Consider the following 24,594-nt stretch of genomic DNA (forward strand, 5'->3'; position numbering starts at 1 on the left):
AATTTTTTACTACAGATCTTGAATGGTGTGTTTGAATTCTATTTTTGAGCCAAGTTTTTACCTAATGTGCCGGCCCTGACACTTGCAGTTTGTTCCATCAGATAAAACAGACTCATCTTTAAATAGAGGAAAACAGCAGTAATGACATGTTATCGATCTATCAAGAGACCTTCAGGGCTGTTTGTTTATTTTCCTTTTGGTTTTCTGCACCAACTTATCTCTGGAGAGAGATCACACAGCATTTTCATCATATTTCACAAAATAAACGTGGCAGGACGAAAAAAAGGGGATAATGAAAAAACAGACTGAGGTGGCTGCAGAATCCAACACTGGTTAAGAAAACAACAGTGAAAAACTGTTGAGGATAAAGCCTTTTAAGATCAGACCTTCAGAAATCAAACCAGTAAACACTGGTACTCTGTCAGACATAGCCTTTCACCTAGAAGATAACTATTTCAGCCCAGCCAAGAACCTGATCACTGCCTTCACCTGTTGTTTAAAGCCCTAATGCTTCCACTGCAGAAAGGACTTTCATCTGGAGCTCAGGACCAAACCGCACAATCCGGGCTCCACACCTGACAAAACTTGAGCAATTCAACACCATTCCCATAAGCTGCAGGAAACATAAAGTTGCTGCTGTTTAGAACAAATTTAAGCTTCCCCAAAGCTCACTACTGGAGTAAATAGGAGCCCAGACAAGCACTGCCAGCCAACAGGCATTCACAAGTACACTGCTGAATTGTTCAGTTAATTACAGCAGAGTAAAAACTTTTCTAGCACCTTTGTTCAGTCCTGTGTGCATGGTGGGAGGGCTGAGAAAGGGAAGACACAGATTTAGAACCCTGACTCAAAGGTTTATGAAGAACGAACTGCAAAGAAAAAGCTTTCATTATATCATTTTTTTCAACAGAGAAAAAAAAATAAGCTAAAATAAAAATTTGGAGCCTTAAGTTTGATTTCTGAACCATTTCATGCCTAGTTATTGAAATGTAGCAATCCATGGCATTAGTTTGTAGTGAAGTACAAATTTTTGAATACTTAGTAGGCAAGGAACTAAAACAACATCTGTTGAAACAAACAGCTACTACATGACAGCAATCACATACTGTGATACCACTCCCATTTGCTGCTGGTACGAGATGGCGCAGCTCCACTGATGCAGACGCTGCAGCAGCTAAAGTGACAGAGACTCCGATGGATGGCGGGTCCCAAAAAACTGTATGACACGAACATTATCCTTATAGACACCCTTCCCCAAAATCTGCATGTTTACATCACATCAAGCTTGTGTTGAAACCTCACTGCTACTGAATACATCTTACTGTAAATAAGGTAATGAAACTAAATTCTAATGAATTTTTTTTACAAACTGAAGACTCGTACACAGCAAGGTTTGACACTTACATGAAATACCCGACTCTTCAGGCCTTCTTGGCCATCTTCTCTTTTTGTCCACTCACCTGACATCTTGAGTGTACAAGTATTTACACCCACTTCACTGATGAACGTTTTCGAGACAAAAAAGTGTCCCGTGGACACACAAATGACCTCCCATACACACCTGCAGATTAAACACACAGCACAAGCAGCTCTCCAAGCAGAGGGGCAACACTGGGCCTGGCACAAGGTGATTCTGTCTCAGAGCAGAGCAACACTCCGAGTGTTTCTGCTTGCACACTGTTATAAACAATAAAACCAAGCATGGCACCCTTGGGATCCCTTCCTTGGGGCTCCCTACCAGGGGAGATGCATTTGTTAACTTCATTGGACTGAGTTTTTCAGCATCTTCCACTGTACAGAGAAGGGCTGTTTATCAAAGATGTGGCTTTAAACAGTAATAAAATAAAGAAGATCCAATGGTGCCAGAGGACCATTATGCCAAGTATTTTTCAGCATTTTTTTTCAATCCCAAATCTCATTTACTAGCTAATTAATGAGAAGAGAAATTATGCCACTCAACAAATGATCATTTAATTTTTTGTTCTGGCAAAATGACTGGTATAAATCTAAAATTATTTACATCCAAGAATATGATTTTCAACAAACATTGAGATGTAACAGTCTATCACCTGCAAAGATCTGCAGGTTCATATTATACGGTCATATGACCACATATCTCTTGATTCTCCATGGAATTCTGTTGATAAATTAAGATATATTTTAATATGTGATCACTAAAGAAGATTTAAAAAAAAATAAAATTTAATAGTCTAAAAGATTCACCTGCATGATTTAAATAAAGCATTTTTATTACCAGTACAATGATATGGCATTAATTGAAAGGCAAGATCAAAAGACACTTCATGTCCCAGTGAGAATCACTTAAAACTTCCTCTATTACTTAACGCTGTGTTAGGTGCCTAAGTTTAAGACAAGAGCTATTACCAAATAAATCCACACACTCACCATCCACTAGAATGGCAAGTTTTTATCAGCCTCTTCCTTTACAGATGACATTGCCTAAACTGTTATGTCCTGAGATACTACACATCCCTCACGCAATCTTAAAGAGGGAAATTTAAAACAAGTCAATCTCTAACTGCCAGAATGATCCATTAGCTTCTAAAAGCTCCTCATAAGCTCTTTACAGACTGTACTTCCATAACCACATTTTCTGGCAACAATGTCAGTTTAAGGAGCCACTGTCCATCCTATTCCTTTCGGAAACTATTTGTTCTTGCCTGTGCTTTCCCCCCACTTGTATCAACACAACTGCTTGCAGAGCCATGTTGCGTGCTGTGACATAACTCACCTGATCCAACACCTACCTGCAGCCAGAAAATATGGTCCTCTCTCCTGCAGGCCCTCCCACTGCCTCCCTTGCTCCCCTCGTTTCCCACTTGATCTGAACCAACTCATTGTGCAACCACAGAACTAATAAATCAGAAACAAAGGTGGAAGATGTGGCAGTAAATCTGCAGTATATGAGAAAACTGTGGTTTAAACATGTTTCAAAATGGCTTTTCGTAGTCTCTTTGCTAACTCATGCTGTCTTCTTCCCAAGACTCCCCACGACAAGTGTTATCCCATGCAGGAGTGTCCTGGGAAGATGTCCTAAGTTGTTCTCATTGGACCTTGTTAACCCCTTCCTGTGATTGAGTGTTCCTGTAAGCCCCTTGAGACTTCTAATTGGTTACTCTGTTAATCTTCCTAACCCTATAAATGTAACCCCCCCAATAGGCAATAGGATGGTTTAGGTCCTTTGCCAAACCTCTATGTGTGGCCATTCCATAAAATTGACTAAATCAATGCACTTCGAATTCTCAAGATAGTTCATTTTCCAAAGAACTCTCCTAATTATGATACATGTATTCAATATATATGTAAAAAAAAAATGCATTACACCAGTTTCTATTTTTTTTTTAGTCTTTATATCTATTCAGCTTAATTCAACTCACATTTAACTTCTTGGTATGTCAGCTGGACTCAGTGCTAATTCCACCACAAGTTATGAAAGGCTATAAAGCATTTAACTCCCTGCTTCAACTCAAATAGCACCCAACAGCACGTGAATTCCAATGGTTGCAAAGAGACTTTATAAGTGTTCACCTACTATTATTTACCACCATTATCTTACAATTGCAGAATACTTTCCGTAAGTTTTCTATGTGATCTTAATTTCTGTGAATAACTTTCAAGGCTGTGGGAATTTCATGAGGTATTTGAGCATTAGTATTACACTGGACAACTCATGCTGCAGGCTGTTCACCCAAGCTGTTGCTGCTGCTTGTGCTTCCCAGAACCTTTAAGAAACAAGTGGAATGGCAGCCAAAAAATCCAAATGTTACCAAGCATACCTGGCCTGCTTGTGCACTCCAGGGCTTGTGAAAGCAGCGCTGCCCAAGGCTGAACCATGGTCAGCTCAAACAGCTGCTCCGAGTGTTTTTCGGCACTGGAGCAGCTGCAGTTTTCTTTCTGTCAGTCCTGGTGGGCTGACGACATATAAGTGACACCACAGTCAACAACCACCTGAGAGAAAGAAACCGTATGGTAACAGAGAATTGTAGTGGTTTGGACTTTGTTTTCCCCCAGAGGATAAGAAAAGTGGTAGACCCCAAGGGGTGGAAACCCCTGGAAGTTTTGAATTTCTGTCCAATGAGCGCTCCTGCAAAAAATGTAAACATATCACAACCAGACCGGAAGAGAAGAGTTGTAGTTTTTAGGGGTTAGAAGAAGGTGGCCATGTTGTGAGCCACGAGGAAGGGGCTCTGAGCCCCACGGGGGGGCTTTGGCCCCCAGCCCCAGCTGGGGCCTGTGGGGACCTGGAACAGCATAATGCTGGGCTAGGTGCTTGTAGTTATGCCGGGAGATGTTTTTCTCCATGGGCGCAGAGCAGCAGCCAGCACTGACCGGAGAAACGGTGGCAGAGAGCCAAGACAGATAAGAACTGAACCGAAGAAGCAACAAAGACATGCAGCACGAGAGAAGGGACTCCTGGAAGGAGACCTGAGGGAAAGAGAGTCAGCAGCTGAGTGCTACAGAGTTCTTGGGGGTAAGAACTGATACCAGACCCCCCAAACCTCCTTTGAGACCTCCTGGAAGGAGGAAGTTGATAGACTCTTACTTGAAAGAGCCTTGAAGTGCAACATGCACTGCAGAGAGGAGCTGAGAAGCTCGGACGTCCTGAGAGCTCAGCCAGGACGGAGCGGGGGAGGTTGGCCTTGAGGGCCCTCCCTTGCTGCAAGCTACAAAGAAGCTCGCAGCCTGAGACAGGGCACAGAGGCCCTGCAAGGAGCTTGAATCTCCTGAAGATACCAGACCGTCACGAAGACCCCCTGTGCTTCGTGATATGACGTGGTGATACGACCTTGTCTGGGGTGACGAAGCCCACGGAAGACCACTCGTTTGGAGAGACGAGTGGCCGAGGGGGATACCCCCCCCCCCCTCGTGTGTGCTGGCAGAGATCCAGCTATCAGCTGCTACAAGAAACAGAAGAGACAGAGAGAGCCTGCTGCCTTAGAAGATGCTGCTGCTTAGTGACTGCTACTCTGAAGAAGCTGCTGCCCTGAGAGACTGGAAGGGATCTGTCCTTCTTTCCCTCCTGGACTTTTATTTGGAGGGGAGAAGAGATCTGATCCATTGTAAATACTTATGTCATGGTAGAGATAGTTGTAGTCGTGTGTATAATGTATTGTAGTATTTATTTGTATAGTCATTGTAATATATTCCCTTTTCCCCACTTTGAGTCTGGTTGTGTTTTGTCTGGAAAAACCCATCTCACATTGGGTTGAGATGTGGGAGGGGGATGGAGCTAGGGAATTGGATTTTGGGCTATCTCAAACCATGACAAGAATGTTGTGAGCAAGGCCACTTAGGGAGAGTCTGGGAGTTTTCCAACTGTTTTGAGGATCAGCAAAGAACTAGGAACAATAATTTCATAACCCAAGCCCTCCGGTGGCAGAGAAAGATTCAGCACCTTTCCACTTACACAGGCTAAAGGTTATCATCTTTTAGAGGAACTGCCTCTGTGTTAAGCAAGAAAATACAAACAGATCCTTTCGTCACTTTCTTTTCTACCTTTTTTCAATAACATTGCTAAATTCTTCACGTTTTTATGTCTGTTTCAAATTTCTTCTCATAACCTATGCAATTCATCATGTGATAGGTGACACATTTTGGGCCCTTGGGCAGTAAGTTGATGGACGTGACTTGTGACATGGCTTCCACACCAAGTAACATGATCCAGTGGAGGCTGAGAGAAGCTTAGCATCACTTTCTCTAGACTTTGGGTCAGAGCCATCAAAAAACACACAGTAGTTTCTCCAGCTGCTCTGTTTCCAGCCCATTCCATCTCACCACACATTCTGATGAAAACTTTCACAGGCAGTTACCCAAATATACTTTAAAATTAAAATTAGAAGTACTGAATGTTAGATGATACTCAACTTTTTGCTACATTGCCCAGTGAATAACAAAGAACTAAGCCAAGGCAACAGAGAAGGAATCAGCAGAGAGATGTTCTTTAGCCAGTTTTGCTGCAGACATTCAGCATGACTTTGGTTAAAACGCTATGCTGGTTATTTGTCTCTGGGAAATCACTTTATCTTGGCTTCTCCATGTAGAATATAAATGTTTGGGGGGGGGCAACTTTTCCACACACACTCAGCCATCAGGGCAGCTGATCTCACTTTGGCCAGTGGCAGCCATTACAACAAGAGCACAGCACCAAACCCAGAGAACAAGTTGGCTTTTTATAAGCACCTAAATCCCCCACAGCTGGTGTTCCCAATCTTACCAGGTCCAAAAGCAATAGTGAAAATACGGATACAATACAAAGCAATCTCTATTCTAGAATATGTTTATTGATATTGATTAGATAATAGGAGGAAATTCTTCCCCATGAGGGTGGTGAGGCCCTGGTACAGGTTGCCCAGAACAGCTGTGGCTGCCCCATCCCTGGAAGTGTCCAAGGCCAGGTTGGACGGGGCTTGGAGCAGCCTGGGATAGTGGAAGGTGTCCCTGCCCATGGCAGGGGGGTTGGAACAAGTTATCTTTAAGATCCCTTACAACCCAAAGCATTCAATGATTCTATGATACGTGCTAATCTGCACAACATTTGTACATCTATCCTACCACCCTAATAGCCCAATATTTGAGCTTATGAAGTTTAGGAAAAATAACTCCTCTGTAGTCGAAATGTAAAGTTTCCTGCTGTTAACTAAGTCTTTAACAGAATCATGCCAGCTATCTAAATCAGGAGGGTTTTGTAGAAGACATTTAGTACCTGGCATTTTCAAGCACACTATTATATTTTGAAATCTGTTGGAAAGGCTTTCTAGACAGGACTCATTGATGACCAAAGAATAACAAAGAAACTCAAGAGAATACATTATTAAATTAATTTCCAAGAATTAAAATGGAAGGGATTAAAACACAGCTATAATAGCCCAGTGCAGTTTGTAATTAAATCTGAATTCTCCATTGCAAGAGCCTACTTATTGAATGTAAAAAACCAACCAAAGAAACAAAAAAAACTTGAGTAGTCCTTTATCTTCAGGAAGAAAAATATGAGACAGACTATCCCCACAGAATAAGCCAGAAAGCATTTTTCCCATGGTTTTGATCAGCAAAAACTACATTAGCTCCACACAGTTTAAATTAGTACAGCAGAAGTTTTAAAACTGACTTTCATTAGAGAAGTCTCTGTTTTTAACTCCCCAACTCCAGCACTAGCAATGCCAAGGCAGCACTGGCCAGGGGAGGCCAGGCAGTGACACCTAGCATGTCACCAGCACAGGGGATACACTTTGAGCACACCAGGCATAAACACTCTTCCCATAATCCTTCCTCTCGGGAATGCTCCTAGCTGAATCCTCAGCTGGAAGGGGTTCAGGAGGAGCTGGGGTGGGGACCAACAGCAACACGGTGGTTTCCCAAAGGAATGCAGAGCCATCTGCATTTTCACTTGAAATGCACCCTACCCTGTTCCTGACAGACACCTCCTAGGGCAGGATGGGAGGCAGTTCCCTTCCCCAAAGCCATCAGAGATCATCAAGAGTCACGCAAAACTGAAACAGAGCTGATGCAGGAAGCTTAGAAAGGTTAGTCTGTGCAAAGACTTTCATTACCAGAACAATTCGTTCCTGCAGGTAAGAGAGCGCTTTGCTGTACCTGTAGCATGGATTGTTGCAACTCAGTGTTTCAGGAGGGCTGTGCTTTTGCAACTACTGCACTAGGAAGCAAACATTCCTAAGCATAAGGGTATTCTTTGTTCTCTGAAAGGTCTGTTTTGCTCCAAATCTGCCTGTTTGACACCAACGACAGCAATAACATCATTCACTAACATAGTTCATGTCTTTGCAGAGTCCCAGCAGATCTCATACACTTGGCAGTAAGAACAGGACTCAGTTTCTTAATCCCAAAACATCAGTGGCAAAACATTAATGCCATTTCACAGCAACATGACTTCAGAAGGTATCAAAACCTCCTTCAGGTTCCCTACCACTTGACTTCCTGGTTGCCATTCTGAACTCAGGGTTTTTGGGGCAAGATCACGCTCTGACACATGCCCTGTTTTCCACAGACGTAGGGTCAGATTCAGATCTTTTTTTGCACATTTGAACCACGCTCCCAAGGACACCATAAAGTGGACATGGCCTAGCAAACTCTCAGAGGGATTTCTGGAACTGAGTCCTCGCACCCAAACCATGAAGATGTTCCGACAGGCTGCTGGGCAGAGTCACACTATAGGACAGCAAAGGATTTGCTGTTGTCTATGATCTTCACTGTCTCAATTTGCCACAGGATCACCTGAATCACAACTTTCCCTTTATCCTCTTTTCCCTGTAGTTAAGCTCTTTCTACAATAGCAAGGTTTGTAACACCCACTCAAACGTTTTGAGTGAGCTGTCTGCCACCATACAGAAAAGACCTCAATATGCTTCTCCTTCCAGTCCAGCTGCGAATAAACTCACCCAGACAATCACCTGAGTCTACTTTAAATAAAACCAGACAAGGTGTCTGAGCATACCCAGGGGGAACCAGCCATGCCAGGGAAACGGATGTGCTTGAATATCTGCTTATATTTAATAAAATTATCTCTGCCATGGGTAACAGTACACATAAGTGTCCATTCCTCTCTTTGTTTTGAGCATGTTCTGAGGTTGCGCAGTCACCCAAGCCTTCCCACGCAGCAGTCTTATCCCAGTGACGTGGCTATAAGAAGCAATCAAATATTATGGATCAATTCTGTCTCTGGTTTAAAATGGCACAGTTCTATTAAAATTAAAAGAGCTTCAAGTATGCCTCACAGTTTTGTATTCCAGGCATTGCAAACACAGCAAAAGAGAATATGTGACTGGAGTAGCTCCAGTTGCTCCTTTCTTTTACTTCTGAATCTGTTGGAGGTTTTGGTGGCATTCCCTCTCCCTCACACTGGTAAGAGGTTGAGGGGATATGAAAAAATGCTGGAGTAACCATGGTAGTGTGCTACATCCCACTAGTTGTGCTCGACCGCCCTACCTCTGCAAAAATGGAAAATAAAACAGCAGGAATTTTTGGTTTGGCCCCAGGTGTTTTTGCAGCAGTGTATCATTTATTATCTTGCTTTAAACAAGGCATTTCCCAATTAGGTAATGAAGAGTCCACTATCACGACTGAATCACAGACTTTTAAGACATTACAAGGTCTACTGGTTTTCCTTAGTGAAACTGAATTTCCTGATATGTGCTCAACATACCAACACATACACTGAATTTCTTTAGTATTTTGGGATAACATTTTAAATGCATTTCCTTAGAATAAGCCTGCTTATCCTGATTCTCAAAACTCAAGTTTGCCTGTATGTTCCTGAAGTCCACCAGGTGAAATTCTGATTTTAGACAAAGAGCCTGCAAAGGTTAGAGGTTAACACTGAATGTTGATTTGTATTTTTTAAGTTAACTTACAAACACTTTATTTGTCCCAAGAAGTTTAGTACAAGTTATTTGAAAGGACTCCCATAGCTGGGCAAGAAATACATAACTTGTTTTAAATTTTCTATATGTGGAAATAGTATATTTATTAAAAACATAAGTGATTATATGCCTTTTTTACATCAAGTTCCCACAAACATATTGTTCAAATCATACCCCAAATTCTTCACTGGAAGTAAACTGCCAAGTCCTGGGTATGAACAGAAATAATTACTGAATATTTAGAGATAAACATTACATGTAAATAAATGTGTGTATAAATAACTTAATTATTATCTGGACAATGACCATGGGAAAATCATGAGGTCATGTTCCAGGCCACAGCCAGATTATATTACTCACTGTAAAGCTAATTCATCCAAGGATATCATGAGTTGAAAGGCAAAACTAACTCCTCTGTTCAGTCCCCAGTTTTAACAACTCACTCTCAAATACTCATTTTTTATTTAAAAGTAAGTTTTGAAATTACATTATTGCAATAAGTAAGAAATCACAGGCGAGTCAGAGATAGGCCTTCATCAACATCTTTGTCTCTTCAGTTAGTGAAGCTCATCAGAGCCTCCTAAACTTTATGAACAGTCTCAAGTATTGTTGCATATTCAGTAAAGCTCATGTGGTGCCTTATGGCCTAGAAAATAAGATAGTTGGGGGGTTGTTGGTTTTCAAAGCCAGCTTTTTTCATCCTGCTCAGATTTGCTTTTCCAGCATCAGCACAGCTTTCAGGAGCATTTCAAATGCTTCTACAATAAGCACTGCCAATAAAGACACCGAGATATTTGCAGACCTCACGTTCCCCTTTCTCTGATCAAATCAAAGCTCAAGTGAGTAGGGCTGCCAGGAACACCTCTGCAAACAGAATGAGTTCTTAACTAAGCAAAAGGAAAGACATAAAGAAACACAAATCCAGGTCAAGGAGAAATTAAGTGCAGTAGAGAACTGAGAAAGATGTCACATTTGCAAAAAATAATTTTAATAGAGTATATAGCACAAATGCTGTTGGGAATGCTTTTAAATGCTGGGTATAATTTAAAAAACATTCATATATATTATAGATTTATTTAATAATATTCAATAAATTAATAAAATATCAGTATTTATTTTATAAATATATATTAACACAAATATTATTTGTATTATTATTTTCTGAGTAATGCAGACATGAGCCAGAAATATTTGCAGAAATCACTGAGAAGTTGGGTGCCATGTCTGTTTATGAGTTGGTCAATGCAAAAAAATTACTGTGTCATTAATAGATCTTATTTGGTCAAGGTCTCTTGCAGCACCTTGGGTGAGAAAATACTTTGTCTGAAAATGTAATCACAGTTCTCCACTCAGCTTAGCTGGCAACATACTGGCTGAACAGAACAGGGGAGACTCAGGTTCAACACATCAGCTGAGCCAGGCAAAACTTCCATCAGAGCTCATATTTTCTTTATTCCCATAAATCCACCGGGTTCTTTCTGTGGCTGTGTAAACTGCCAACTCTCAGCATAGAAGAGATCATCTGTTCTAAACAGCATCACAAGGGAGGTCAGTGAAAGTACACACCAGGCAGGGACAGTGCCAGAAAGATGGGTTTATATCAATAATATGAAGAGCTTGTGGGATAAAGAATGTATAAATTAAACTACTACTAAATGATATTTAACATTTGTCAAGCTGTCTTTGTGCCTACTCATCTGATCTAGGCAAATCTGCCTCTAACCACAAGACATGGCTCTGAACACTACTGGAGTCAACAAACATGCTCAGATAACTGTGCTACTTGTTTCATTGCAGAGCTAGAATTAGGCAGCAATGTGGGGTTTATTTTGCAAGGAATATCGGCATTTCAGAAGTTTACTAGTTCTGTGTGGAGAAATCACAAAACCTTTCACAGAGGACAATAATGTCAGTCCACTCTACATCCTCACTTATTAAAGCTGAGATTTATGCCCGAGCTAATCCCACTGTGGCTGATGCCCAACTACAGAGCTCCACACCAGCTCTGCTCCTTTCACTACCATGGTAAATGTTCTATTCCTCATCCACAGAGCAAGTTCAGCAGAAGAGTGACAATCACCCCCCAGCAGAACAGGTTTCTTGGCAATCTGGGAGACTCTTCAGCCTTCCAAGCTAGAATCCAGATTACTTTTTTTTTTCCTCTGATTTTGATGAATCAACATCTTTCCAGTGAAAACCAGCTCAATAAAAGAAAATGCCTGTCCCTGACTCCAGCTTAAATTTTGGATTCTACCTCACCTTGCTATTTCTCTAAGAAGTTGGCTGCTATTGGACATGTTAAATCACACACACATTACCCCAGACCAAAGATATTCTGGCAGCATCTACCCTAAGTCTAAACAAAGAATGCAAACCAGAGAAAGGGAGATTACTTTGTGTCCTGTGACATTCAGATTTGGAGAGCAGCAAGAACAGACTGCTCGCCCACCCCTCAGATACAAAGTACCTGTAATACAAATAAAACCAATACGAGGCCTCATTTACCTAATGATAAGTTCCAGCAAGATTGTTCTAGCACAGCAAAACCTGGATCAAACTGTCAAGTATATTTAGTTCAGCATATATCTAATTTAGCTTGACAGGAAGCACGTTGCCCACACAGAGCAATTCTGGATGCAGCATCAGTACCACAAGTACACACAGAAGGGCTCTGGGATATCAGGCACAGTAAACTAGGAGAGAAACAGTATTGTCTGCTGTGACTGACAGATAATTGAGTGTCTGAACAAGGCACCAAGGCGAGAGGAGGGCTGAAGAATTATTCACATATTCAGAGGGAACAAACCAAGCAGGCTGACTGCTTAGCTGTTAAGTAGAGATTTTTTTGCATTTCCACCGAAAGATGTTCATTTAAGCAAATACAGGTTTTATCACAGCAACACCTTCCTCAAAGTATTCACTTCTGTTTGAAAAATGTAAAGTTTATTATTTAACTTGATTGGCTCTGTTGAAACAATGATGGGTTCCTAAAGGCCTGCTTCAAAGTCCAGCGAATTTAATGCATGGGGTTTTTTTTTTCCATTGACCTGCTTATTCACAGTCAGCCTATAGATGCTGTTTTCATCACTGCTGGGACACAGGATTGGTAAAGGAAAATCAGAAAATTCACTTCCAATTGATTTTTTTTTTTAATACACCATTACTTTCAAGCGTTCAATTTCTCCTTGAAATAATGTCCAAAAGATTTTTATGTACACCTGCTGGTGTTTTTCTCAGACTCATCAAGACTTCACATTTTAACAGTTACACAAAACAATCTGTAGAGTAAATTCTTTCAAATACACGCATCCTGGTAATACAAAGTGATAGTAAGACTTTGTAGGGATTGGTGGAAATTTAGAAGCCTCTATTAAATGGTGCAGCAAAGCAATGTGCTCTGGGGCAGCATGGGCATTCAATGTTCTGAAAAATGCCAAAATTCAAACATCCTATGGTATTCCTTTTCATCCCACAGACAAAGGGATCACACGTCTACCTATAGTTTTAGGAGGAAAGGATTAGGCATATCAATATTAAAAATATTCTTACTGATGTCTCATTTAACTGATATTCTGAAGAATACTTTTTCAGTCCAATATCTCTAGGCTAAGATGGGATTTTCTCTTTCTTGTTGATATTACTGTATTGCATACCAAATGCAAATGAAAGAAAATGAATTTTACTTCCCTACTGGAAGAATCACTGGCTAAGACAGACCGAAGGATCAGATAAGACTTTCTACCTTTTCAATGGGACTTGGACCGTGACCTTCCCTAATAGGAATGGGTATAAAGTCACTATGTTGAAGTGTGCACAAGAAAATAAACTTTACCTTGGATGTTTTCCATAGAATTTAACCATGTCTGGATTGTTTATGTTAGAAGAGTTTCAATGATTGGAACACTACCATACTATTACAGTAGTATTTTAATTGGAAAGTTTCAGCTTTCTGACTAAATAAGGGCTGTTCTTTCCTTCTTCTAAAGAAAATAAATAGGAAAAAAAAAGCATACAAAAGAAAGAGTACCTGCCTACCACTCCTTATTACTCTTCAAAAAAGAATATCCCAAACTTGCCACAATAGAAGAGATACTCTGCTAGTAACAAGTTAGTCCCCATTACATAGCATCTGCAAAACACTGTCCCACTGGAGCAAGCTTCTGACTGTATGACATGATTTATTCTTCCAGGTACTCTGTTCCAAGTCCTGCACCATGGAGTATTTAAATCAAAAGGAGTAAAATCATGGAGTAGACAACAAATCCATGTGTCCTGCAAGAAACTCTGAAATCAAGTATTAATTATTTGTATTCAGTTCCCTCAATCTGAGAGGAAACGTTTAATGTGGCAATCTTAAAAAAGAGATCTTCACAGGTCAAATCTTCATTTGTATTTACAAAAATATTTTTCAAATATTGACCTAAGCCATCAATTTAAATTGCCTGGACATATTACAGTAACAAATAACTAAGAAGAAAGTCTACCACTGCAAGCAAGACGAGGGTATGATTTCACAAAAGAAGGACTGTTTCCAACAAGCAAGTCACACTTTACCGGCAGTGGGCATGGGGTCAACATAAGTCAATCCAGAGAACTGTGTTCACCACATCAGGATGATACTTTACACAGAAACACAAGCCAAAATGCAATTTAAAAAAAAAAAAAAAGGCAGAAAGAAAATCTCTAAAGAGAACCACCAAAATATTGGAAGTAGCTTCTCTGGTCTTCTTCAAGGGTGAACTGTAAAGGATTTAGTGGAGCTGCCAGAGTCCCTCAAGTGACCCCAAATGCAGCCTGAGCATCAGGATATCCTGCTGCCGCCAGGAGTGCATGCACAACAGGCACCAAACTCCTCAGCAGTCCAGCCCAAGAGAAGCGAGGACCACAAATTGTTCTATCAAACTTTCACAAACAGACCTTGGGCGAGCAGTTACTCGTGCCTTGAATGAGACTTTTTGTGCTCTTTTTGTACCACCTGAAAAATGTCGACACTTGCTACTGCCTTTCTCTTCCTGTGCCTTCACAGAAAACTTGCCTCCTGATCCACATTAGCTTTTCATCTTTAGCTGGTGCTGGATAATTCAACACCTTGCTCCTTTTTGGTGTTAAATTGTCTCCCAATAGCTGGCACATAATTATATTTAACGAAATGCAGTACACTGAGATCAATCTATTAGTAGTTTCCAAGACTGAAATCCTTAAAATTGTCTTTCCTTGATCATCCCCCGCAAAACAAAAAAGCTCAACAACAACAAAAGTAAAGCTCTTGAGCAGACAGACTGATCAGTTTAAATTACAAAGATCAGTGCAGATAACATCCAGCCAGGTGGTCTGACACAGGTACTCATGAGTTAGGTATCATGTACAAACATCACAGACTTCTGCCACTTTCCTTCATACCCTTTTTCCAATGTGGGTCATACTGAAGACATGTCTTGACCTTTTTAAAATTTGTAGTGGGGAGGAAAGACATTTAAAGAGTCTTATTCTTAACAGAAAGCCTCACCAGAAAACATGATTTCTGCTCAAAACTGTAAAAAATTTCTTATGTTTCTGACCAAACTAATCTTTCCTGAGCAATGGAAACTCAATTCATATTTGCAAACCCAAACAATAATTTTCAGAAGTCATGCAATTCGGGAGCAAATAACTCTTTCCTCATTTAGTTAGATTTTATTACTTAACAGAAAATCCTTACACAAATGCACTGAAGTGCCACAAGAAGAAGCTTTAATACAATGCAGCAGATGTACATGGGCACATGTGCTGGCATTTCTTGCACAATGGAGAGGGAAAGGAGGGAGGGCTTGCCACTCAAATTCATGATGTACACTTGTAAAAGTTCCTTCTGTAGCACAAGGAGAAAGGCTGTATATGTGGTGCATAAAATGATATCTGTTCTCAAGAACATGGCTTTGATCCAGCCCGCACTTTAGAGTTTGCTGCTCCCACCCACTGCAGTCACATCCATACAGCAAAATGAACTCAAACCTGCCCCAACTGGCTGCAGCATCCGAGCTGGGAAAGTTCTTTATGGACAATGAATTTTATTTAAAAAACTTCTGTCTGGAATTCCAAAGGTATCAGGTCTCACTACACAGCCCAGCAGCTGTGGTACGTATTCTCTTTGATCTTGACAGCTTTCCCCGAGCAGAGGAGAGCTCACAGGTAGTTATGGGACACATAAGGTATTTCATGACCACTTACTTTTCAGCTCTGTATCCTGGTTCTTTAACACAGCCTTGCAAATGGTCCCAAGGTGTAACAGGGACCCTTTTGACTGAACAGAAAATTGAGGCTGAAAGCTTGTGCCTGACAGCTTTGTCCCATGCAATATTAGAAATGGCCCTTGCCTGAAAAAGTAAATATAGCTTTCCAATCCGTGGAGAAAAATAACTACTGTGGTAACCAACAGTAAACTGTAACACTTTAAACAGTTGAGAAGTGTAGTGATGGGTAACAGCTTTCAAGACAGTCGCCACTTCCTGCTGTCCATGTGTTCAAAAATGTTTAGAGCACTGAGCCTCGTTAGGAACAGTTTTACAACGAGGGAGCAGATTTTCCAATGCCATTTTTCCCCACTCTGTTTTAGTTAGAGTAAGACTGTCATCAAACAAGTAGGGACAAGGGGCTCTCTGCTAACTCTTTAATGGCACTGTAACATGAGTCTTCTCCACTCTCCCACGTCACTGTAGATTAAACAGCTCATGGTTTGTTTCATAGAGGCAGAACTAGAAGCAGAAGAGTAATGTAGCCACAGGATCCTACGTGGCACTGATTTCAAATCACCACAGAAGACATTCCTTTGTACATCTGTATATTCCCATAACCCCCTGGGAGGTATATCCATGACATCCTTTCTGGCACTACATAATAATTCCTTCAATTAGTATCAGCTTACTGTGCTGCCCTCTCTGAACCTGGAGGAGAAAAGTCATCTAGGCATTATTATCTGGCATTCAATAACTCAGAGCTTCTTGGCTGAATTTGTGTGCTTCCTTTTCACAGCAAATCACTTCACATGGGTCATGTACACACAGAACATCCACTACTAACCAATTCTTTTTCTGTTTGATAGTACTGGTGAAATGCTATCAAACAGCTGCACTTTCACCATATATTACCAATTCACTTAGACCAATTTTTTTTTTTCCTAACTGAAAGTTGCCTGACATTTCTTTTAAGAAATCCTCTCTAAAACTGAACTAAAATTGCATTTGTTCCTATTAGAAACAAGAAGGACAGATATCATATCCCTACTGAGGCATTCATTTCCTTATATTGCTATGTTTTCCTAGTTAAATAGATTTTCCTCTGTGAGCATCTTTTAAAACTTACTACAGCCCTTTGCAGTGGAACTACTTACAGCATACATATTTTTAATTAAGTACTACAGGTTAATAATTGGGGGTAAGAACAGTTCTAATCTCATTATGTGCATCACACTCTGTGTTTAAAATATCATTGCTTCTTTCCATCATCAGTGAAGTCTCTCAGCTTGTAAAAGCAAAATAATGCAGGTTGCGGTGTCTCAATGCACCTCACAACTATTAGAAGAGTCTGCCAAGCACTGGTGCTTGTTAGTTTGCTGTAAATGTGGCCTTCAAGAGTTTCAGGTATTACACTGCAATTTAAAAATGTGCCCAGATAAAGCAGGGGAGAATAGAATCAGCGCATCAAACATATTGGTTTTCCCATCCTTCTTTATGACCAATCCCAAAGCTCTAATTCCAGAAACTTCCTTCACATCAATCAAGCAGAAATCCAGAGTATTCCACAGAAGTGAATAAAGCCTCTGTGCTGCTGATCTTTGTGGCAGGCTCAGGCTTTACTGACCGATGCCAGGAGCTCTAGACCAGGGTATCTCAGAAAAGATTTCTCCAATCAGCTCAGCACCCTCAGCTGTTCTTTCCAGCCTCTCTGGACTACTCCCATTTCCTCCCCTCTTCTCTCACACAGCTGACCTCCACATACCCCCTACCTACACTTCCTGACTGATTTCCCCACAGTTCCCCCTCTTTCCTTCATGCACCGTGGCCTGTGGCCTCGCACTGTCCCATCTGAATCTGACCAAATTCATGAACATATTTTGCAGAACAGATCAAGTGTGTATGTTTGTAACAGAAAGGTTAAGAGTTTCTATGAAACCCCTCTGTCTTCACTTCTGCAAAATGTCTAATTTTCAATGACAAAACCCACAGGATTTATTATCCCATTTGAGAAAAGTGAACTGGAGAGAAGGACCCAGTGCTATCCTTTGCTGCTGTTAATTGATTTGCCTTCAAAAGCAGGAAGAGACCAATGCAGGAGGTAATTAGCAGCTTTATTAACATTTACATGCTTTCATGGCAATGAACTTTAGCCCTCACCCTCAAGCATCCTGAGAGAAGGACAAAATCTGACATTCAAAGCCTGTCAGAGCTCTGCATCATTCAGAAGGGTAAACTCAGGTAAATTTATGTCTTAAATGGTTACTTCTGACAGCGTGTATTTGGTTTATCCCACGGGATAAAAAACCCAAACCAACTAACTCCAACAAAAAAGCACAAGTCCTAGAAAACACCCTAAAAACTGCAAAATCCAGGAAAAAAATATGGATAGTAATTTGCAACTTACAGTAATGAGTGTTCCTCTAGAAATTGCTTAGACTGATGGCACAAGAACAACAGAAGTTAAATACTTTTTAAGCATGCTAAGGCTGAATGATTATCTCTGTTTTCCATATCCAAAGGGCTGCTTGCTAAAGCCTAAGGACATGAGAAAGAGGACAATGTAAGTGCTAAATTCATAACAACTGAAAGCCTCTAAGGGAAAACATTTTGAGAAAAGGAAAGTCACTGTGATTTGGCACTTCCTTCCTAAGCCAGCTTGCACAGGCCCTGAGAGTCTAACAACAGTGACATGATCTGTTCAAGCCTGTGGACAGGTGTCCCCTAATCCCGCCACTTCATGCAAAGTTCCAAGACAAACTAAGGAGAGAAGGAAGGAAAAAAAGTGTGAGCTCCTACTGGGTGTTACAAAACATTCTTCTCTTTGGTTCCTAGTAACCTGGTTTAAAAACCACTTTTCCATGCAGGCTTTTAACCCTAAAATGTTACACTTGAAGCTTCCTGAGAAAGTGCCTCCAACTGGAAAAGCAGCTGCTGTAAAATAATCTCCTCCTCTACCCCCCACCAAATCAGGGTATTCCATGTGAAACCTGTACAATTCAGTGACAAGACCATACTCCCTCTTAACTCCTCACAGCACTACAAAACCATGGCAGATTTGGAGAAACCAGAATAAAGGTTTTACCACATCTCAAATGTTTATGCCATACCAACTGCAAAGTCTGCGACCTTCCTGGAAACCCATTCCACATAAAATCCACCCACACACATCTGAAAAGATCCACCTGAAATGATGATGGGATCTGTACCTGTGCAATGGAATGTCTGACCAGCAGAATTTTTCTCCTTCTACCACCATGAAGAATATTTCAGATCAAGCTCACTGGTATTAACAGAAAGACCATTTCATTTGGAAACTCAGGATTTTGGAATCCTCTTGAAATTGAGAAGCAACAAAGACAAAACTCCCTAAACTGATTTTCACAAAGGTTTTTCTTTCCTCACTCCAAATAAAGCTAAGTTTGATCTTCTGATCCAACATTCCTATGTAGAATCCAAGTTAGATATGGCTATAGCTCAACAATCATTAAGTGGGACAGATGAGAAACAGGGCAGACAGAAAAACAACAAAAAACAAATAATACAGTGGCTTAAAGCACACTTAAAGCTGTTACTTGTAATGCTAGTTCTAATTCCTGCTTATAGATATTACATATATGAACAAATATTTAGTTAAGACTAAAAATAATTATGTTAGTTCACAGAAATTTGATGGGACCAATCAGGGAAGTGTCCAAAAATTCTTTATTTGCTTTAGCTGAGGAAAGAACCACCCTAACAACAGGGAGAATAATTCCTCCTCTCTTTTTCTCCTTTTCCAGTTTTTCATATTTGAAAACATTTTGCATACGGTCATAATTTCATAGTTCTCCTGATGCTGTGGATTTTCAGCAACAGGAAGAGAATTTCATTATGTTTTTCAGTTTTAAAAATGTGAATGCTCGAGATGGTGAAACTGGGCTGCAGAACAGCCAAGGCTTCAAAGTCACAAGGACACAACTCAGTCATATTTGTAACTATATTTCAGTACTTGTCTTACCTGAAAAAAAAAAAATCAAGTACAGAAGATTGCTTTTCTCAAAAGTATTCTGAGAAATCAAACAATAAGGACCTGACTGCAGAAACAGGTGGCTCAGTGTTCAAAATGGAGTTGTACATGCAAAAACTGGAAGGGGAATAAGCTTTTCAGGTTTATTTGTCCTCTAATTTATAATCTAAAACTGCCACTTTCTGTGGTGGATGGAAAACTTTAGAAACAGCTTTAAACTTTCATGGAATAGCACAAACTTAACAGATAACCTATTTAAATACAAATACAGAATTGTTAGGGTTGGAAGGGACACCCAGAGATCATCTAATCCAACCCCAATTAACATAACAGTTATTTTGGTCTGAAGTAAGTCATTGCTCTTTTACACATGGACTTCCTAATTCTGTTTTTTTCAGGAACACACCCTTTTAATTTCAAGGAGGAAAGAGTGGTCTGAGAAATATTACTGAAATATTTCTGAATTACATCTAATCAGAACATGATGAAACACTGAATAACCACCAGGATTTAAGGCAGCATTTCACTTACTTTCAGAATATGTTGATGACTACGGCAAACAAAAAACAAACAAACAAACAAAAATCCCAGTGACATTCATTTCTTCTTGACACAATTTCTTCATGCCCTCACTTAGCCATTTCACACAGCCACAATACAGATCAGCAGCCCACAACCACCACTGCAGGGGCTCTGTTTTGCCAGAGATTCATTCCATCAAAACCTGTGGTGGATCCTCAAGCTGGTGTTTGAATTCAGACTGCTAAAAATACAACAAGATGCAGAATTGTTTTAGATTTGTTGGCGCATTTCAACATCAACATGTGCAACCTAGTAAATCTGCTCTTCATTTCACACATGTATAACTCGCAAGTTTACAAAAGTACTCTGCCACTACTGGCTTGCCCAAAGTCCTGTAAATTGATCTTACTCTGGCTTAAGGTGCAAAAAATAATCAAGTGATACAAAGAGAAGCCTGGAGAAAGAAAAATCTCTGAAGCAGATGGTAATCCTATCACTCTGAAAAATATAAAAATAAAGAATAACATACTTTTCTTTAACCTCCTAATCCTACAGAAACTCTGAACCCATTCCACAGGAGCAGCAATAACTCCTGAAACAAACCAAGTATTTACAGTGCAACTGTAACTTGTGAAATGTCTCACTAATCTAAAATGTCGTGATCCTTCCCTCAGAAAAGTTGTCTAAAGTTGCTGCACAGCATGGCCATGATTCAGATTTGCTTCTTCCAAGGAAGAATTTGCCAAACTTTTGAAAGCTTTCCTTTTCATAGTCAACTTGAAGGTTGACCCTGTTCTAAAGAGAGTTGGGGCTTTTTGTAAACAGCAAAGACAGCAGCAGAAGCAGCAAGAGCCTGGGTTTGGGTTAGGATCTGCAGCCACACCTGCTGGGATCTCACTGGGTGTCAAAACATCCAGCACAAGCAGCTGGCTCAAAATTCCTCAGCAAACCTGTGAGCCAGCCCAGTCTGAGAGCTCTGAAGCACTACAGCACCTCACTGTTAAAGGGCAGTGAGCTACCAAAATTGTCACTGGTAAAATTTTTTAACAACCTTCTTTAAATACACATGAATTACAGCCTTTAAGTGCTTACTACTTGAAGCAGTTCAAGTTTCAGATCCCAAACTTCAAATGAAAGCATTCAGGTGACCACAGGGTGTGTCTACATTAGCATGTTAGCATCAGGTTTATACTTTTCAATTAAAAGTGAGTGTCACCATTTCTCACATTCCAGTTTATATTGCAGAGCCATCCTAGAATCAGATTCTTTTTTAATGAAACTAAGGATGCACGTCAAGGATGACAGAGGTGTGCAGTCCCCAGGAAAATCCCCAGAGCAGAAGTCAGATAAGGAGCAGCTGAGGGAGCTGGAGTTGTTTAGCCTGGAGAAAAGGAGGCTCCAGGGAGACCTTATCGCTCTCTATGACCACCTGAAAGGAGTTTGTGGTAAGGTGGGGAGCAGGCCTTTCTCCCAGGTAACAAGCACAGATAAGTGCGGCATTGGGATATCAGCACCATCCCTTTCTCTGAAGATCAGTGCCTATTGCGCACTGGAGACGCAGCCTAAAAGCATGTTACAGCACCTGAACAAATAGGGTTTTATTGCAGTGATCCCAAGCACCCACCACTTCATTTTCTTCTTCATTACCAGCTTACATTTAGCTACTCCAATACTCAAGCTGGTTTTTGCTTCCTGCAACACCACAATAGCAATGGTGTGCATTTTAGAGTAGATCAAAGTAACTGCAAGTACTCATTGCTTAAAAGGATATTTGAAATGGCAGCAGCACTCTCAGAATTCTCAGTAGCATCTGTCAGCCTCTAAATTTCAATTTATAAAATGACAACACTTCCTGTAGGAGTGACAGAGGAGATTTTAGTGGGTGTTCCTCTGTGGAACAGTCCCCACACTTAGCCAGCTGCACTCCAACACAGGTCACAGGCAGACTCCCCAGCTTTCAAAAATCCTGAGATCCTGACACATTGCTTGTGACAGGAGTCCTGAACAGTCTTGCTGAAGGCATATGACCATTTATGTGACAATAACTGGAGAACAAATCTTCTACAGCTGCCCTGAGAATGCACCTTTAGCAGAGCTCAGGAAATGCAGAGCAGTGCTGCACCATCGCTGCCTGCTTCAGGGTAAGGTCCAGACACACCAAGGAGGAGGCTGCCACTAACACCTCAAGTGCTGAGGTTACCAAACATTCCCGAGCAACTTCCACACTCCAGCCCCAAAGTCCAAGCAGTGGCACTGCAGTTGATAGTCTTTAGATTGCAATCAGCCTCTTCATGAGAACTAATGGCACAGCCCTGGCCAAAGAGTGGGAGAGAATGAGCAATGCTCAGAGTTGGCTCCCATGGCTACACTCATCATATTGTAACTCTTCCATGCACAGATCACCGCTTGTCTGTTTATTATTTGTTTCATCCCTCTGGAAATAGAAACTACAAGAGACAAGTAGGCAGGCAGAGATGGAAAGACTGAATGATTATCTAACTTTAATTAGTACTCACAACCCACTGATCCCCGAAAGTGCTATTTCCAAATCAGGATTGCCCATTTGTTGTAGAGAGACACACTCCAAAAGCTTGCCAGTGAGTCCAAATCTCCTTCTGCCTTTTCTAGCAGGAGAAAGAGCAGTCTCTGAGAAGGACGCTCTAGTCCAACTAGGACTTCACAAAAATCCAAATTTCATTAAAAAGGAGTTCTAAAGGGAAATTCACGTTTTGTGTACAACAGAAAATCTCCATGTGAGCTTTGGGGAAAGTCCTTGGATGCTGTATTGTACTAATCTGCCATTTATACGGCTGAGACAGCAAATCCTGTTTGGCTACTGTGGCCAGGCAGAATGGAGAAACTCATTCAATGCCAGCATTTCATTTAGGTGAAGAGAGATTACTGAGGAGAAGAAAGCTCCTGCAGTTCAGCCTCTACAGAAGAGAAGGCCATGGGAGCAAGTGGCTAAGAGTGACTAGAGGAAATCTTTTGCCTTTTTGCCTTAGAGAGAGAGAGATGCATGTGGCACCTCATTGCCTCATATCTGCCCAGACAGTTATTTATACAACTTGTTATTCTATGGGCTGAATTTGCTCGTTAATTCATCCATTTTTTTTGAACATCCAAACATCCTGAGGCAAGAAGTTTCACAGCTTAACCAGAAGTTTAGCAAAGGAATATCTACTTCTGCTTTCAAGCTGTCACTAATTAACAATGTCCCGTGTTCTTGTAATGAAAGAGAGAACAAACAGGAAATCCCTACTGGGCATCTCCACAGCACACATGATTTTTATAGGCCACATATTCCTCTTCTATCTTTTCTGCACCAGGCTGGAGTGCCTGCCATTACACATACAGGATGCAGTTCATGCCCCTGATCCTCCTCCTCGTTTCTCCTTCTGTACATTTGTGGTCGTGCTCTATCTTTCCAAGCCTAGGGCACAGCAGAACTGCAGACACCACATGCCTGTATCATGAACACCACGCCATGACCATCTATTCTACCGGTCTCTTGTGAAGGATATGAAATATCTATCAGAAATTCAAGCAGAACACCACAATCTACCTGTCTACATGCTCATTATCACCTTCTAAAGACTCTCAACATTTAGATTCATTTCCCTACCGTGTTCATCTGCTTATAGTTTCTATAGATTTTACTGTCATATACCAAGTTTACCGTCCACACCTTTACAAAATCCTTATTTTGCTAAAAAGACAATGATGTCTTCATATTTCCCATCTTCCCGGCCTCTAATGTTGGAGCAGTCCTAAAGAAAATACGGTATCACAATGAAAAATTTCTCTCTTTAGGCCTTCTAGATTTCTCAGATGAACGGTGTCTAGTCCTGGTAGCACATAATGGTTAACGCCATCAACTTCCCCTGCAGTCTCCTCTCCTGATATGGTATTGAGACAATCATCACTGGCAGGAAAAAAAGGTTCCAGCACAGAAATTTCTCCAAGCTTGCTTCACTTTTCAAAACAGTTTTCCAGTTCTACTGCTCCAGCCTCATTTTCTCTGAGCATTTTTGTATACCGAGACTATTCATTATCCTGACAGACTCTTTCTTATATCAAGTCCTGCTCCAAGAACAAGCTGCTCAAAGGAGCAATGAAGAGAAAGGCAGTACTCCTGGTGCAAGTAATTCTAATGTTGTCCTGAACTGACACTACAGGATTCCTAGCAAAGGCATGTTTTCCTGTTCATCTGAAGAGCAGGCCAGAAGCATATTCTCAAGCCAGGGGAAACCTGACTCTTTTTATGGTGCATTTAACTGGCAGCTCAAAATTTTTGTGCAATGATTTAAACACAATAAAACCCAATCCAAAGAACTATAATAAAATAAAAAGGCCCAATCCTGTTTATCAGACTCTCTCACAGACCTCAGGATCCTCATTTCATTTTGCTTCAGGCTGCATTTGTGTGTCAATTTGTTTTTGAAGGTCAAGTTTGTTT

General features: G+C 40.8%; 1 protein-coding gene across 6 annotated transcripts in view; it reads right to left on the reverse strand.

Moving 5' to 3' along the window:
* The window catches only part of LOC116791870 (glypican-5-like), a 434,010-nt gene that overhangs the window by 221,945 nt on the left and 187,471 nt on the right, over window positions 1-24,594 (reverse strand). The window contains exon 7 of one of the 6 annotated variants that reach the window (XM_032698297.1): window positions 3,843-3,969. The exons of the other annotated variants lie outside the window; for them this stretch is intronic. Within the exon in view, the coding sequence (XP_032554188.1) occupies window positions 3,858-3,969 (112 nt within the window). The 3' untranslated portion in view covers window positions 3,843-3,857. Of the gene's footprint in view, window positions 1-3,842; window positions 3,970-24,594 lie in introns of those variants that run through there. 6 annotated transcript variants of the gene reach the window in all.

Source organism: Chiroxiphia lanceolata, chromosome 10 (genome assembly GCF_009829145.1).
Source record: "Chiroxiphia lanceolata isolate bChiLan1 chromosome 10, bChiLan1.pri, whole genome shotgun sequence".
NCBI classification, from domain to species: domain Eukaryota; kingdom Metazoa; phylum Chordata; class Aves; order Passeriformes; family Pipridae; genus Chiroxiphia; species Chiroxiphia lanceolata.